Source organism: Telmatherina bonti, assembly GCF_933228915.1.
Source record: "Telmatherina bonti genome assembly, chromosome: 13".
NCBI classification, from domain to species: Eukaryota; Metazoa; Chordata; class Actinopteri; order Atheriniformes; family Telmatherinidae; genus Telmatherina; species Telmatherina bonti.
In genome coordinates this window covers 17,786,606-17,805,407 of record NC_136611.1, presented here as the reverse complement: position 1 = coordinate 17,805,407, position 18,802 = coordinate 17,786,606, and the positions used below count along the sequence as shown (strand labels likewise).

Genomic DNA, 18,802 nt, shown 5'->3' with positions numbered 1-18,802 from the left:
TATTTCTATGTAGGCTGGCATCTGCAATGCTAATAGAAAGTTTGCAGATGTTTCTGATGCATTTAAGTTGTAATCCACAAACCTATGGCTACATCAAATGAATTCCAGAGAACATTTGTGGAAATGGAAAATTAAAGAATGCAGATATGATGCACAACCATCACTGCAGCATCTATTAGTCACCATGCTGTTCATTTGCAAAAAAAAGGTACCTGTGCAAATATCAGACTAAGAGAATGGGAACAAAAAAAAGAAAATCTTGGGTCTAATGAGACAAAACAATTTGCTCAGTGTGGATGGAGAATACAAGGCGCAGAGCCCATCACAGTGATGAATATTATCAACAAATACATACTGGTAGTTGGATTCTGGAGGAGGTGAGGAATCAGGATAAAGGGAAATATAGAGAGGATTTCTACACAGAGTGGCTTTTTTACATTGCTGAGGACTTAAGGCTGAGAGGTTTTGTAACAGGATAATGGAATATTGCATATGTTTAAAGAAACACAAGGATGGCCTCAAGAAAGCTTTGTGAAAGTCCTGGAGTTCCCAGTCAGAGTCTGATCCTGAACCTGTGAAAGCATCTCTGCAGAAAACTTAAAATGACATCAAGAGTCAGCTTTTCATGTTTTCTACCAAACATCTGGAAAATTACAAAGGTTATGTAACTTGCACACCCACCTTTGTACATTTTGCCAAGCCAATTCAGGGCTGCCTTTGCTTTAAGAATATCAAAATTGTCAGGGTTTGGACTCTTTGTATGTCTTCGTTCCAGGTTTCCTGTTTTATTTTGTAGTTTTTCCTGTTTAGTTCTCTTGGTTGTTGTTTAGCTTTATTGATTTCCTGTTGATTTAGTTCACTTGGGTTCATTTAGTAGATTTGTTTCACCTGTGTCTTGTTATGTTCAGCGTAATTAGGCCCTCTGTTTCTGTTCGGTTTTTGCTGGATCATTGTGTTAGTTCCCTGAGTTTGCCTTCCGAGTTCCTGGGGTAAAATAAATTAGTCTTGAACCTGCACCCCTGTTCCCTCGTCTCTGCATTTGGGTCCACTCCTTCACCGCCATACTGACAAAAATAATAAATGATTTTGGTTTTTTAGATACATTTTATTCTTTCTCTCGCTCTCTGCTTTTAACCAAACAAAACATTTAAAAAGTTGCTTTTTATTTGCTAATTTGGAGACTGTGCACAGTTTACGCAAAAAACAGGCCTGAGACATGAAGCTGACAAGAAAGTCCCTTAAAGTAAAATGCTGTCAAGTATTAATCAAGTCTGGCTCCATTACAAAATGCCAATTTCTCCGGTTAAGTCAATTAATAACTAGAAAAGCATTTGGAGAGCACAGACCTCCACTTAGCTCATTTCCACCCATATTGAGAAGAAGAATATAAGACCAAGATCCATTCTTAGAAAAAAAAAAAAATTTAAATCAATTAATTTTTGCATAAAGTCGCCAACTAACTGATATTCAGATTAATTTGAGCAACAACATAACCATCTAGGTGGAACTACTAATAGATTCAGTCTTCCTGGTAGTGATTCCAACAATTGGCAACATTTAGGCTTTTTTTTCCAATTTAGTTTCAGGGATCCAATTCCAGTCTTATAGTCATGTACGTCCATGCAGCCATATTTTATCTGGTTCCTGGCTGTGGGAGCAACAATCTCAGCAGAAATCTTTAGACTTGCACCCTTCCCCGTTTCCTCCTCCAGCTATTCCTAAAAGGGCACCAAGTCATTCCCAGTTCTGAGATGTAAACTATCTTGTAGGTCCTAGATCTGCCTCAAGGCCTCCTCGCTATGGGACATGTCCAAAACACTTCCTGTCTACATGCCCAAAGCCTCTCAAATGGCCCCGTTTGACATGGCAACTTTATTATCTCGGATTCTCCAAGATGATCAAACTCCTCAATGGATTTCATTTTCTCGACTTGGATTTGTGATCTGATTTTTCATCTGATTTTTCTTTTCCAAGTATCATCTACAGCTGAGGATCACCGGTGTCCGCATCGCTGCGGAACCCACGCCAGTTATCCCATCAGTCTCTTGCTCCTTTCTGCCTCCACAAAAGAAGCAATGGTCAAAAACTGGAACTCTGGTGGTCTGATCCCCGGTGGCTGACTTGTTCTCGCCAAATGCAATGTCTGACTGCAAGAAAACCAAGACGGGGAATATCCAAATATTCAACTGCAAATTTGAAACCAATCTGAGGTCATGTAAAATCAGTCACATCCTTTTTTTTTTTTATTTCTTTTTAAACTATTTTTACACACATTTTTTCCCATATCTATTTCTTATATAAAGTCCTTTGTGGAGATTTAACAATATGGGAAGGAAAGACTGTATCTGTTTTAAAAAGCAATTCTTTCATATCGGTCAGTCCATTTTTCCACTTTTTTTCCCCAAAACCAGTTTTGGAAACTTTCCATGCACACTTCGAGAAAATGTATTTCTGACACTGAAACAAATTTCTCTGTGGAAAGTGCAAACAGTTCAATGAACTCTGTGGAATAATCATTTAGTCAGTTACACTGCCAAGGATAACTTTGTTATTCTCTGTAAATTGTTGGGAGTATTCCCATCGTGGTTAAGGTCAATTTAATCCCCCCAAGAAGTCCGTAGAGATATTTCTCAGCGCTGCTTTCTTGCCAGTGTTTCTCTACAGCCTGCGTCAGCAGCACAAAACAATTGTGCTAACACATTGTCTTTCATTCAGCTCGCTGGACAGAAAATCACTTTGGGGTAAAAACTAATAAACATACTGTACTTTACTGAGCGTGTGTGTTTTTTAATGCTCTTCATGACTCTGCTCACACACCCATACACACTGAAAAATGGCTGCATGAGGCTGAAGGTTTGATTCAAGGCATCCTGTCTGTCTTGCGAAGCGTCTGTCAGGCTCATTGTGTAACAGTGATTCAGATTCAGTGACGTCATTGCAGCCCCTTCAGTCTATCATCTCTGCTTCTATTTCCATAAGCTCACACACATACACTCTCACACATACGTACACACTGAGAGGTGGGGGGGGGGGGGGGGGGGGGGGGGGAGTGAGTGAGCTCCAATTCCTCTATGACTCATCTTTGCTCCCGTCTGACGCAAAAGCGTGGCTGGGTCCCTACACTCTACACCTTCCCACGCACACGCAAACACATGTGCACACACACCTCTGTTTCCGCCTCTCTTGGATGCTGAAATATTCTGTAGCTCCTTTTTCTGGGGTGCTGTTGCTCTCCTGTCTACTTCTATGGATTTATCTCTTCATTTCTCATTGTTTCAGTCAGTCTCTGATATCCTGCGATGTGTTTGTGTAAACCTGCATGTTGCATAATGTTTGTCTCTTTCTGTAAGATGTCGTCTCCACAGGCTGCCATGCCTCTGCACCGTTCCTCTCACACCTCAGCATATATTCCTTCATCCCTATATTGCTGCTTTTACTCTCATTTTGTGTCTTTATTTGTGTTTTTTTTATTTCCTCTCCTGTCACTCTACTTCTTTTGCTCCTTCTTTCATTCCCCCTGCCGCTCCCCCATGTCTTTCTTTCTTTCATCTTTTTGCCACCATCCTGCCTCCATCTCTTCCCTTCTCCCTTCTCTCTCTCTCTCTCTCTCGCTCTCTCCACTACTGCCTCAGCATACTAAACAGAAGTTGTCTGATTACTTTTCTTCCTGAGAAACGTTGGATTCGACTCCGAGGCTCACCGCCACTGCCTTCACCTGTTACCATGGCTACAGCTTCAGCACTTAGCTTTATTGAGGAGGGGAGAAAGGAAGGAAGGAGGAGGTGGAGGAGGACAAGTGGGGCGGTTGTTGTGTCGTCACACAGACTACAGATAAATGGAGAGTTTGTAGTCTTTTTTTATGTATTTAATTTGCCACGCACACATGATTCTAGGCAACCAAAATGAATCTCGTTAGTGTATCTAGTGTCTCTGCAACCATTTTCTGAGACCATAAAGCATCTACATGTTGTAAGAATACTGGAAAAACATACCTGAAGTTGTGCTCTCAAAGTCATGATGTAGCATAACTTCTTTTAAACTGAATTTTTAATGTCATGAAAGATAAAACTGAGAGCTGAAACTGTATGCAAGATGTGATCTGGATACCTCCCTTTCCCCACCAAATAAACAACACTAAACATCAGTTTCCTTATGACTGGAGCACGAGCAGAACTGCTTTTATATTAGAAATAAAACTTATCAGTTAGCTTCATTACTGAATGACAAATCCATCAAATGTCCAATAGCTCATCATCCTTCAGTGTCATTGTTTAAGTCATTATTTAACCCAAACAGAGATTTTTCTTGTCATTGATTGACTGCCGATCCCACTTTACCTCCTTCTTCCGCCCCCTCTGAGTTATCTGTCACTGTCAGTCATGTCAGTGTGTCACAGTGGATGGAAGAAAGGGTTGGAAAAATAGACAGTCACTATTGATCAGTCAATACAATTTATTAGGATTTGGCCTTTTGAAAAGGTGACAGATTGCTACACAGCAGCAAAAAACACCCTCACAGACATGCTCTCAGCTGACTCTTGTGCCACTGACTTATGTTGACGGTCATGTCCTTGCGGTGATTTGGTGAAGCTTTTATTTATAATAGCAATTTTTTAGAAACAAGATCAAATACCTAGTTATTAAAAGTCTACTGTGTCTTTGCTGCTCTGCGGTGGACTGGCGAGCTGTCCCGGGTGTACCCTGCCTTTCTCCCATAGGCTGCTGGGATAGGCTCCAGCTTCCCCGCGACCCTTCATTGGATTAAGCGGTTAGGATTATAAATGAATGAATGAATGCGTCTTAGCTTTTTCACTTCACTAGTTTTGGTTTATTAATTGTTTGTTTTAATTTTGATGGATGTTTGTATTCTTGTTCTTGTTTTTTTGTTCTATAGTTGTTTTGCTTTTTGATATTATGGCTTAGTCTCTGGATTTTAATCATGTTATTATCTATCACTTGTGTCTCTTTCACTTTTACTGCTTTTGTTACGGTTATTTCTTGTTGAGCAGTTTTATCTCACTAATTACTATTTTCAGAGTCATGATTTCAGAGTTCATAATTATTTTTCTCAAAGTTTTCTCTTTCACTTTTTTCCTTATTCCAGGGAGCCTGCATACGACCTAGCCGAGGATAACAGATGAAAAGTAAATCTAGCATATTTAGAAGTGTTCCTCTGTTTCTTAATATGCTCATTTCCTGTCAAACAAACAGGTTTAGTAAAAGAAAACACCTTCATCATGTATTTTACTGAGTTTCCTGAAGTACATGCAGTCAGTTATTTACAGTGATAAGTGTATTTAATTTGACTGCATGTTGTTCTGATTAGTGCGCCTACCACAGTGAGTTTTCTGTCAGTCATGCCCATGCAGGGGGTGGCAGAGTGATCCATGCAGTGGGGAGGAAGGAGGCTAGAAGCTTAGAGAAGGATAAGAAAAGAGATCGACACATACACCTACCCTGTAGTAGTCAGTGCTGTAGACATCTCTGGACATGCCGAAGTCTCCAATCTTTACCAGCAGGTTCTCCCCCACCAGGCAGTTCCTTTAGAGCAAAGTACATGAACAAACAATAAAATTAGAACAGATCAAAAAGTACAAGATGTTGTATGTGTCATATGACTTTTATCATGTTGTCTGATAACATATGAAAAGATAATTTTCAACATTTTATTACTGCTCAAACCCGTTTGAACTTTGTCAGTAGGTTAGAGGAGTTTCATTAAGTTGGTTTACACTGTAATGCCTTCCTGATGTAGTAATGGAGTAAATCACATACCTGGTGGCCAAGTCGCGATGCACAAAGTGTTGTGATGCCAGGTAAACCATCCCAGATGCAATCTGTTGGGCAATGTGCAGCATCTGAGACTGGGTCAGCTCCACAGGTCTGGTGGTCTGACCTTCTGCCATCAGAACTGCATCCGGACCATGAGCCCTGTGACGGAAAAGGTGATAAAGTTTAAAATGTTTTCTGTGCCTATGAGCTTTATATAGACCATGTAGAATGCAAAATCGTTTTGGTGGTTTTAGAGTGATTTTTTTTTTGTTTCAGTAGCAGTCATCCAGTTAAATTTGGCTTTGATTTGAGTTATCGTATGATGAGGAAGCCCATGCCTGAGGAACTTGTTGAGGTCTCCGTGTTTCATGTACTCAAACACCATGATGAGAGGGTCACTCTCCACGCAGACTCCGTAAAAAGTGACAATGTGTTCATGTTGCAGGTTGGTCAGCAGTTCTGCTTCACGGTGGAAATCCTTCCTGGCATTTTCACTGGCCTCTTTCAGCGTCTGCAAACACACACATATACACGTACAAATGACATTTTAATGAAGTGACGGGTGAAAAAGTCACACATTACGCATTGCATACTGTGACCATTTAACAATTTTCAATACAGATCCAATCTCATCCAATTTATTCAGCTAATGTAGACGATGAAAAAACAAAACCTATTATGCCTTGTAAAAGTGAGTTACAGCAGCACAGCTGTCACACAGTGGGGCATTACTGCCACAGAGGAAAGACCGGTACGCTGACAGGACAGAAAAAATACGCACATTTTATATTAATGAAAGTCATTACAAAGCAAAGCACTGTTTACATTCATTATATATCCTGGCTCCCCTTGAAACTAATCTTTGTCTTCCTTCCATGTATCAGGAAATCTGTCACAGAGGTTATGTAACACGAGGATCTGTGACAGAGGGAGAAAAATAGTGTCCGTGTGAAAAAGACACTGAGTTACAGGAAATGTAAGTGATATGTGCTCTGTATTAATATCTCATCTAAAGAAAAAGTATATAGAAAATTCTTCTTGTCCTACATGAATAATTGATGGTATTCCTACAGCATATGACATGGATACACGTGAGCTTTGCATTTATGGTCGTATCTTTATTTTTCTGTCTGTGTTCTAATGAAACTGACAAAAGATCCTGTTACAAATCCAGGCCTAAAGGACAAGAAGTCACAAAGGAAATCCAGGAAGAGGTAAATGGCCTGTGACCTTTAATTCAGAATGCTGAGATGCCAGAAAATGAGACTGAATGCAACTCCACCCAGCTATATTCAACCAATCACATTTCAGGAATCAGGGAATTGGACATTTACATTGTAGACTGCAACATGATACTGTACGATATATGACAATATCGTTATACTATGGAAGCCTGTGCTCCAGGCTCAGTTTGAAATCTGATATCAAACATGTGTAGGAAATAAGTTGACTGGTTAGTGAAGAATCTTGTATTTTGTGATGTATGACAAAAGTTAGAAATGAATCAATTCTGATGAGTTTGATCCCCTAGAAGGCAGCGAGACATGATCTGTGATGATAAGTATTATGCTGGGAGAGGTTAAACACTATGCTCTCCATGGCAACACCAACTTTGCTCTTATAAGCTGATAAGTGTTATCTGTAATGCATTAGTAAATCCTTTATTCACTATTAATGAAGCATTTAGAAACATTTAAGTCCATCTTAAATCTGCAATAAAATGCTGCTAAATAGAGCAAGACGACTTTTCTTTGTTATTCTTATTTAATCATGAAGCTCTTCAATGGATGCGCTGCTGGAATCCAAAGTTGCCTAGGGGGAAAAAAACAAATACTCTATTTTCTTTCTGCGCTCAATCATCAAATTGCATCAAATAACCACTGCAGCAAATATGAATCACTGCATTGAGCACAACGTATTAATATTGTATTCAGGGCTGTTGCAACGGAGACTTCCCTGTGAGACAGAAACATCTAAAACAGAACAATCAGACTCTCCTTCGCTGAACTCAGGCCTGCTTTAATTCCTGGGCCAAAAGCCACAATATAACATAACATTATTAGTTATCTGGTCTGAGTGTATTTTGACCCTTGGAAAATTAAAGAAAATAATCACTATCAGCTAACAAATGTAGAGATTTTAAACATTACACTCTGGTATATCATCAGTCATCAACACCAAAGACTTTCAGTAATATGTTACCTTCAAACATGTCAATGTGCTCATGTGAGTAGATGAGTTTTATGCATATATGTGCATGTTAAAGTGTTTTTGATCAATAGTGCCTCAGTGTTTAATACACAGAAACAGCAAAACTAGCGTCTGTGTAATGGATGAGTGGTTGATTGATATTCTGCTCTGAAACCAGAATCATTAGGTCTTCTTAGCCAGCACAGGTTATTGTAACGTGATCTACAATCAAGAACATGTTCCTGTAAGGCAGTATGCATGGCAGAAGTCGATGCAAATACGGTATAATAAATTTCAAAAGGGTTGTGGAGTGAGGTTGTCTACAAATAAACTGTATCTTGCATGGATGCTCAGTTATGATTAGTGTGTTACTGTGGAGAGATGAATAAGAAACGCTATGCAATGATTAATAGACACTATATGAATGGAGACTCTTTACCACATATATTAGAATATATATTATATACAGTAAATATGGTCTCTTAGCTTGTAGAGCTTGCTTATGCCCAACAGTGGCGATACTAATACTATGTGAAATGTGCAAATTTAAACAAAATGTGGTTACAGCTTCTGCATGGTGGAAACTATTTGTCATTTACACAAACATGAGGCAAATTTTTATGTTTGTGTTCAGCTTTCGCGATATCAGACTATTAAGTCTGAGATTTCTGTTTCTATCTCTGAACAAAAGGATGAATTGAATTTTGTTTATGATCCTACTATAGCAACACACACAACCACCTCCTCTTTCCAGGAGAAGATTTTGGAATTCATTTGGGTTATCCAAGGACAGAAGTGAGAACTACACTCTGTGAATATAAATCCTTATTGTTTTGTTTGTAACTTATGGGAAAATATGTCTCAAGTAAAAAGTCAAGCTAGCACCAACTGTTTGTCGAAAAAGTTTATTCTTAGCTAAATTAGGCTGCATGGTGTGTGTATTATTGAAAGCAGGCCATGAAACCCCACATTATAATATTTATAAATGTATAAAAAAATGATATGTGAAATATATAACATTTCTTTTTAGACAGTATGAAACTATTTACTTCATTTTTTGTCTTCAGCTTCATTTCATTGATTATATACATCAGCATGTCAGACCTGAAAAAACACTCAAAAACTTTGAAGTGTTTACCGAAGCACTTAAAAAGCTTGTCACTGAAGATTACAGAAGATGGAACATTTCAAGTGCCATCCATCATCCATCCATCCACCCATCTTCTGCCGCTTATCCGGGGTCGGGTCGCGGGGGCAGCAGCCTAAGCAGGGAAGCCCAGACTTCCCTCTCCCCAGCCACATTTGCCAACTCTGCGGGGGGGATCCCAAGGTGTTCCCAGGCCAGCCGAGAGATATAATCCCTCCAGCGTGTCCTGGGTCTTCCCCGGGGTCTCCTCCCAGAGGGGCGTGCCTGGAACATCTCACCAGGGAGGCGTCCAGGAGGCATCCTGACCAGATGCCCGAGCCACCTCAACTGGTTCCTCTCGATGCGGAGGAGCAGCGGCTCTACTCTGAGCCCCTCCTAGATGACCGAGCTCCTCACCCTATCTCTAAGGGTGAGCCCGGCCACCCTGCGGAGGAAACTCATTTCAGCCACCTGTATACCAGATCTCGTTCTTTCGGTCACGACCCACAGCTCATGACCATAGGTGAGGGTAGGAACGTAGATCGACTGGTAAATCGAGAGCTTCGCAATCTGGCTCAGCTCCTTCTTTAGCATGACAGACCAGCACAGAGTCCGTATGACTGCAGACGCCGTCTGTCGATCTCCCGCTCCATTCTTCCCTCACTCGTGAACAAGACCCCGACATATTTAAACTCCTCCACTTGAGGCATGACAGTACTCCCGACCAGGAGAGGGCAATCCACCCTATTCCGGCTGAGGACCATGGTCTCAGATTTGGAGGTGCTGATTGTCATTCCTTCTCATCACATTTTAAGTGCTTTCTTGTTAAATTCCCATCCAACAGTACAGGGTTGCCGTTGTTGCATTTTGTTACTTTGTTACTGGGGCAGGTCTGTACTGCATGAAGTATAGTCCAGTCCAGTAACGCCTTCTTTAGGAGACCCTTGAAAAAGATATCCTAAAAGAGGATGTGTGTTCATCTATTGCAACATTCTTTCCTGTGTTTGATCATGATACATATCTTCACAGTGCGATGCTCCATACCAGAAAACAATCACTTGCTGATGCTACATTATTTGATTTTTATCTCATTACTTGCTTTTAATCATCTCCATATCAACATTTTTTTTTTTTTTTTTTGGCTATTTTTACGGAAAGTGTTGCAGGTCAAGCATTAAAGAATGTTTGTGCATAAATCAAGTGAAGCTCAAATGCAATATTTAAGTTTGAAATAAAAGTAAAAGAAATATATTTCAACATTTGCTTTGTCCATGCAGTCCCAGCCTTTTCTGATTTTGGCTTGAACATTATCTGAGTTTACAAAAAAGATCAGATATTCAATTAATATATTAAACAAACAATTCAGCTAAACGATATCAACATGCAAACACATTTAGAAGTTAGTTTGGGAGGCTGACTCCAGTCTTTGGATTTGAAATGCTCTGCAAGAGTTTCTCTTTCCAAGACTTTTTTGGTGATATTTTGAAGAACATTGAGCCTGAGCTGAAGCTAAGCTGGCAGTGTACATCAGCAGGCAGTTTAAAGCTTAGCTGGAAACAAACAGGAAGTCCAAAAACAGAAAAGAAGATGGAGGATTTGAGAAGAAGAACAGAGGCAGGAGGATGCATCAGATCAGAAAGTAAAAGTCCTGCAGGTAAGAGCCAGAGGTGTGGAGGATGGAGGAAGTGGGTTGCAAAGAAGAAGGAGGGGGGGGTCATGTATTGTTAATGAAGAGTTCTTAGCCATTCAGATCTTGTTTCACTGCAGACCAGAAGAGACAGAGCAGTCTTGATGGGGAGACTGATGGGCGGATAGATGTTCAATTTGATCCCGGAAGTCAGCGGTTTTGAATGTAATCCCACCTTTATTCTTGTAGAGAACCCTTTGAAAGTAATGCTTTTCTAACCACAGCAGAAGAAATAAAGGGAATTATAGACTCTAAACTCTGTACCAACACCATAGAACAGATTATATTTCAAATTCTATGTATCCATTTCAGCAATATAAGATTATCTCCTGTAAACTGGTCGATAATTCCAATGTACTGCAGGTATCAAATGTAACTTTTATATTGTAGGAAAAGCAATATTTTCACCTTCACTAAGGGCATTAAAGGTTGTATTTTAAGCTGTAAATCTTATTCTGGAGGATCAGGGGTTTGGATAAAATGACTTGTTTTAAAACTAGACTTGGAGCAAATGAATTTAAAGCACAGCAGGATGTATTTGCAAAGACATCTCTTACTCTCTGTCTGTTATATATGTTATTAAAAACAAAAAACAAATGCTTGTGTTGATAAAAAGTTTGCTTTGTTTTAGTTACAATCCCTGCAGTCAATCCCAGTAATTGCATATTTCTAGACAAAAGAAAGCTTTAAAAAATGGAAAATAGACACATTCAAAGAAACTCTGTGTGACTGGCCCAGCTGGTGGAAACATACAAATATATAAATCGATAAATAAGACACAAACAACTCAAAAACAACTTGATTACAAAAATAACACAATATCTGTCTTCTGAATCTAATCAACACAGATGAGCAGAGATGTGCAGATTTTTCTACATTTGGAATAGTTTTGTTGGGAAACTGATGTTACCTTGACAGCCACGAGTATCTTCTCCTGGTCAGGTGAGAGGTTGTAACACTCAGCTAGGAAGACCTTTCCAAAGGCTCCTTCCCCCAGCTCCCTCTTCAGCACGATGTTGTGTCTCTTAATATGCTGGACAACTGTAACAAGGGGAACAGAGAACAAAGTTTCAGCCGTTATGGTGGAGAAACTCTACAGATTTAATCAGGTAGAAAATTCATTATTTTTTACATGCTGTTCATGTCAGCTGTGAAATTTTAAAATGTCTGTAGACCGAGATGACAAGACTTTGACAACCAATGTCTTTAACACAAACAGCAAACAAGAAAAGCCTTGTGTTTTATTACAGATATGAGGTTTTACAAAGCAGTGGTGATAAGAGATAAGGTATCACTCAAGAGCAATAGTTTGACTCCAGAGTCTGGGGTTTGGAGCATTTGTTTGATCATTTTTAATTATCGTAGCTGTTTGCATACTCACAGTTGGCCAGTAAACATCAGGGGACAGAATCTGAAGACAGTGTGCATCTCTTCAGGGTAATTTTTTTGACACTCAGGTGCAGATATACATGGAACTTATATGATTTACAAGGCCCACATTTGGGGTTTGAAAGAACAAGTCATAAATTCAATGCAGGTGACCTGAGTTTGAGACTGAACTCTGGATTTGAAGTATTTGCACTTCTTCTTATTTTCCTTTTGTGAACATTTCATGTTTTTTTGTTGCCAGTTGGTTATTTTTATGCCCCAGGTGAAAAGCACAACGATTCACCACAAACAATGACAATGAAGTGTCCTTGACAGTGACATCTCAGTAAAGATCATTTCAGCCTCATTTTATTTTATGTTTGAATGTTGAGAGGCTTTGATCAAGACCTACCAGACTAACTTTCATTAAGAAAATTAAGATTAATCCCAAAATATGGGACAAGTTGAATGAGAACAGGTATTTTCTGTCTTAATTTTCACTGAGTGTTTATGTTCAGGCAATGAAAATCAACCTTTAAATTCTTCCGACAGAGCATTCCCTAAAACACCAGACACATAAGTAAGACTGATAAATCTGTTCAGCTTCTGACATTTAAATAGATCTAGTTTTAAATATTTTTATGTTACCTGTTGCAGTAAAGCTGGACCTGATCTGTAAACAAATTGATTTAAACAACATCTTATAAGTTTTTGAGAGAAATTTTAAGAAAACAAAATAATTTTGCTTTAGGATATAAATGATAACCAAATATCTTAATTACCAGAAACATTGCCAAGTTTGATCCAACTTGCAGATATGCTGTAATATGTGACTGTATCATAGCCTTTCCACCTCTTCTTTGTTTTACAGCAGCGTGTTCATGATAGGCTGCTGCAGTGCAGGATGTCCGTGTTGTCCCATTTCTCTCCCTGTCCTTCTTCCATTTCACACAGGAAGACACAATCATAAATCCCTGGAGAGTGGTTGTAATTAACCCTGACTCTTTCTCTGAGAGTTTTCTCTGTGCATTATAAAGTAATGATAAGGTTTGAGGGCTCTTATATAATGTGGGGTTATTCTATAATTACATGGTGAAAGCAAGATTGGCTAAAACCACTGCTCAAAATGTTACTGTTGTCTAACTTATCAGAAAAAAACTTAATTTATGTTATTATGTTATCTAGACTCTTATTTCTTCCACTGCATTGTTTTCTTTATGGTTTTAAAGCATGAGGTGAAATTTCTTTATTGTTATTAGTACATTTATTCATGCTAAAATTGGTTATGTTAACCATATACGTTTCCCTCTTAGAAAAAAAATAAATAAATAACCTTGGCGGCAGGATGTGCAAGCTCAAGAAACTATTGCATTTTCAAAATGAAGATTCTGCTAAATTGTGCAGTTTTTTGTTAAAATTTGTGAACAGATGCATGCACAGATTCACTCTTGAGATAGTTCATGGTGAGTTTTAGATTAAACCAAAAGTAGTAATGTAGATCATCATTTCATACTTTACTAAAGACCTTGAGATATTCTTATGTTGCTCTTATGTTATTATTTGTATGTTTTATTTACTATAACGGCTTAATTTAATTCACAAATTCAATAATTTTGTAATACCATATGCTAATTTCATTCACGTTTTATTGGGATGTAAATTTGAAAAATGTGTCTGTTTCATGCATGTAATCCCTTCCTGCTGTCTGCTCACCCACAGCAGGATCCGATTCGACAGCCCTGCTTCCTGTTGCTAAGTAACACATGATTCAATGCTGGCTGATTTCCAGAAAAATTTGGCTTATTGCCATGCTAATAACACAAGGTTTAATTCTACAGAAGGATTAACATCACAATGCTCATCCCTAAAGTTAAACACTAGTTTTGGATTGTGGAGCTGATATTTCATAGCAAATGTTTGCATGCCTGGAAACACTGTGTAAAAGGCACACTATAGAATGTGCTAAAATGCACACAAATACACAAGAAGACATCAAGAACTGAGATTTGTGTGTGATGCCATTAAGTGCCGCATTTAAAGAAAAACTGTCCACTAGAATATCACATTAAAGAGCAGCTAGACTCTCAGATGTTGCTGCATTGATCTACACTGTAAGCTGTTGAGGTCCACTATAAGCCAATATTACAGACAGATACAGCGATGGAGAGCGGACATTTAAGATGTCTGAGATGCTGGGTTCAGTGTTTTAAGAGATGAAAATGTCAAGTTAAGTAATTACAGTCATATTTTATTCTGTTATTATTAATATTATTAGTATTAGTAGTTGTAGTAGTAGTAGTTGTTGTTGTAGTAGCAGTAGTATGTAGTAGTAGTAATAATCATTTTATAAAAGGTTTTGAAAGATTTACCTAACACCTAAACAACTGCTGGTTATTTACAGCAGAGCAAACCTGCAAGCCTGATGATGGAGATTGAAAACGTGATTTTAAGTTGTAACTTGAACCTTCTGAAGGCACCATCATGGAACATTTACATTTGTATGACAAATATATTTAATGTTTGTGTAAATATACAGCTGTAACAACTAATACATTTCAACTCTGCATTTTTAATTTCAACAAAAGCAGCTTGTTTCCTTTTGTGGTTGAAAGCAAAAAAGAAAGAAAAACAAAAAAAAACTTAACTCAAGTGTAGATTTATTTAGGTCAAACAGCCAAAATGGTGTTGAGCTGAAATTAAAGTGGATATCTGCAGAATACTTTTGACATCAGATTTAAGTTACTTTTTTTTCTTATTTTTTTTTAATCAATTTTTTTATTTAAAAAAAAAAAAAAAAAAAAGACATCAGATTTAAGTTACTTACAAAGAATTTTTAGGTTTTCCTCCCACACACTGCCAGACATAAAGATTCAGAAAGTACTTGTGTTTGTATAAAGACTTTCTGAGGGTTTAATAAGAAGAGTGTTTTAAATATGCTGCTCTCTCCACTTGGCAACAGATGTTTACAACCCTTTTACAGGCTGAGCATCAGCACAGAGCTGGTGTTATGTCGAAATAAGCATCCCTGCCATGAAATGCACCCTTCTAATCCGAAATAGGAAGGGATGTATTTACTCTTGTCCCAGACTATGCCCACCCCTGTTAAACTCGTTTTTCAGTTTACATTAATTACATTATTGGACTGCACCAGTTAACTTTCATCTCACCATTGTAAAAGAAACCAGTCCAATCATGAGTTATTTTGAGTCCAAGGTTCTCTGGTTTCTACACATGATGCTTTCTAAACAGAGATCAGTTCTTACCAAAGCTCTCTAGAGATGTTTTATGATATTTGAAAATCCATGAATTTAAATCATTATGTTCTTTAGCAAAACCATTATGAAACCTGTTGTGTTTCTTTTGCTGCTGGAGAACAAAAGCATGTAAGCACAATGTGACTTTATGTCTTTATGTCTTTAGTGACAACAGGGGGAACAGTGGAGGTGTCATTGTGGCTGGAGTTAAGAGTGTGTATTGATTCCATTTTCCTCGTATATTCCTAATGGTGTTTGGTGTTTATCTTAATAACAGCAGTAACAGGTCAAAGATCACCCACAATTCTCCATGCACCAGCAGCACACAATAAAGCCAAAGCCCCAAAAGACAGCTACCCACCATTTAACCAGCTAATTACCTCACCACACCATTTCCTCCTACGGTTGTTTAATAAGCATTCATCCATGAAAACGTCTCGCGCCACTTCTGCTTAATTAACACCCTCAAATAGAAAATAAGTGCAAACCACTGCTTCCGCCATCTTCCCTTTGGTAGAAGGATGTGTTTGCTCTCATAGCCATCCCTGCAGTGACTTATTTATTTATGTATTTATATTTTTGGTTGATATAAGTTGTTGCTGCAATGTTTGCAGTAACACTGTAGCGAATTTTGCTGTCTAGTTTGCAAAGTTTGCACTCCTTCTCCCACTTTGCATTGATTAAGTTGCAACAGAACATGTTTAACTAAGATTTTGCATTTACCTAATTTTTTGTATTTTCTAATGTTTTCCCTCATACTTGTATTCATTTTCTCCTCATTTAGCAAATCTCTGTCAATGATCATACTCTCACTTTCCTTATTAATCTTTTGCTCCATCACTTATCTGTCTAAACTGTCACCTCTCTGCTGATAAACCAGGGATTTTTTTTTTTAATCAGAACCCTTTAACACAAGTTCTTCCTTTATTGTGCTGCATGATTAATCTTTTTTTTAATAAACTCTTTAAGATATGCGAACACAACAGCATCGACAGTAATGTGGATTGTATTTCAATGTTTTTTTTCTTCAGATATCTTCCCATTGCCCCACAGAGCCAATCTTCACACCCACAGTATTCTTTCTCAGACGGCGCCGTACAAACAACTGAGGAAACAAATTTCTTGGGACAAAATGCCTATTAGGCCTCTGCCCGTTCTTTTACCCCTCTTTAAATCATCTGAACAAAATCTCTCCATCACCCTTTGTGCAGATGTAAAATAACTTGGAAATGGCGTCTATCTTAATTGGAACCAGTCCATAATATGTCAAAGACACAAACATGCCTGACAGGCGCTTTGAGAAGAGGACAACCAGTAACAACAAACATCTCCTGACTCTGACTTTCCCTTTTGTTTTCCACTGTCACGCATGCCCTCTCATCAAGGTGTAACTAATTGTAAGCAAAACTTTCTCAAGCGTGTAAGTATGTGTGTAAATGTTTGTGTGTATGGGTGTTTCTAAAGGCAGTGTACATGTGTTGACTTATGACGAACACTTTCCAGAACAACGTTAATCCTCATTCCCTGGTTACATCAAAATATAAATCCCATGAGATCTGCTTGGATACCTTTTGTGGAAGAATTGAGTAATGCTGTGTCACAAATAATAAGCCTCAGATAAAGAGAAACAAGGCCACTTTTTAGTTATCTGGAAACAAAGAAGTTAGTATCTGGAAATAAAATGAAATGAAAATACTTATCATGAAGTAAATTGAATTTTTTCTAATTTTAGTTGCAATATAAAGGATTTTTAGGAGTACAGTAGAAAGACCTGTATGTTCTAGATGTTTAGGAAGCATTTTTTTTTTTTTTTTTTTACTATCTTGACTCATTCTGTTTAGATTAGAGTTAGTTAAGAAAGTGTTTTGGAACATATCAGTGTAAACTTTAAAGGTAATATGAAGAGTATCTGCAGTACTGCTGCATCATGGCTGCAGTGTCAGAATCTTTATTTTCACAAAAGCTGCTTCATAGAATACATCCTAAAATAAATTTGAAAAAAGAATAAAGTTTACACTATGTTTAGAATAAGTAAGATAAGTAAAAACCTAAAAGCAAAAGCAATAATATTAAAAAGAGATTAAAAAAGTAATAGTTGTGGCCTTCAAACTGGAGCCTCTAGTACTTTAGAAATGTCACTATTAGTCATATCTACCACATGTTACATGTCAGTCATAAACTCCAACATATGTGAAAGATCATCCTGCAGGATATTACATGACATTCCTTTTGCGTGTTATTCTGTTGTTATTTCCTGCCGATTGGAGCATGTATAGTCGCAGAACTTTAAAGTATTTTTCAAATTGTTATAAAGTTTAAATAATAATCAAATTTATGTTTTATTTTCAATCAGTTAAAGTTAATCAGTTATTGATTGGTAGCTTTGTTTACCATGGATAAGATTCATATTAAAAGTTCTATCTTTAGAATAATTCATTAGGATATTTCCTGGTAAGAGTTATGTGATCTTGTGGGGAAATGTACTGTTGTTATTACGTTTTCTAGGCTATTTTCCATTAAATAAATTAAGCACGCAACAAATAAAGCTGAATTGAATTGCATTAACTTTAATGTATTACCATATCCATTGAAAAAAGGTGTTTTGTGTTGTTATTTTTGACATTAAAATAAACATAATCATCTTCAGCTACAGATAAAATGTCTAAATTAAAAATGTACTTTTCTTCATCATTCTGTCTTTAACATCCTGCTCATATACACAGAAGCAAACTGAGTGCATGTACATGAGGAACTGGGGAATCATAAACACAATAGTTAAAACCTTTGCAAATGCAGGTATTTTACTGTAACTGTTTAATCATTCATGGCGCATGCTCTCCAACAATCCTCTCATTTAGTGTTAGTGGTGAGGTGATCACTTCAGAAGAAAGCTGTACAACAGTCAATATTTTCCATGATTATGTGCAGATCCATAATCTCTGCATAGTAATTTTTGGTTTGTTAATGCCAGGAAGAGACTTTTGCAATAATTTAAAAAGCTGGTTAAAGCCAGGATTTAATAGAGCAACTTTGTGCCACTTTGTCAAACAGCCTCCATCAAAAGCTTTTGTACCAATGTGAAAAGGCAAGATTGTTAAATAATCAGTAAGATACCGTTTAGCATTTATGTTGCCTGTTTGTGACTCAAAAAAGCACCCAGGACAAGGATTGTAATGGCTGTGGGTATTTTTTGAAGATACGCACGCAGGCTCATGCGCATACACCAGAGTATGTTATTGACTTCTATTGATCCTTGGTGCTTTCATTCTTGTCTTTGGGCTGTAAATTATGATCAGTCTTCCAGTTATATTGAAGGACTGAAGAGGTCAACCTCCAGTTCCCCATTAGTATATCTCCTAAACCTAGCTATCAACAGAAAAGACACACACATACACAGTTCCATAAT

At 37.8% G+C, this 18,802-nt stretch overlaps 1 protein-coding gene across 1 annotated transcript in view; it reads right to left on the bottom strand.

The window, feature by feature from the left end:
* Positions 1-18,802, bottom strand: part of ntrk2a (neurotrophic tyrosine kinase, receptor, type 2a) — a gene marked incomplete at its 3' end in the record, with an annotated part of 83,054 nt that overhangs the window by 4,955 nt on the left and 59,297 nt on the right. Inside the window, exons 14-17 of the mRNA XM_079251911.1 lie at positions 11,685-11,815; positions 6,110-6,282; positions 5,775-5,930; positions 5,456-5,540 (exon numbers count right to left, since the gene is read on the bottom strand). Coding sequence (XP_079108037.1) covers positions 5,456-5,540; positions 5,775-5,930; positions 6,110-6,282; positions 11,685-11,815 — 545 coding nt within the window. The remainder of the gene's footprint in view (positions 1-5,455; positions 5,541-5,774; positions 5,931-6,109; positions 6,283-11,684; positions 11,816-18,802) is intronic.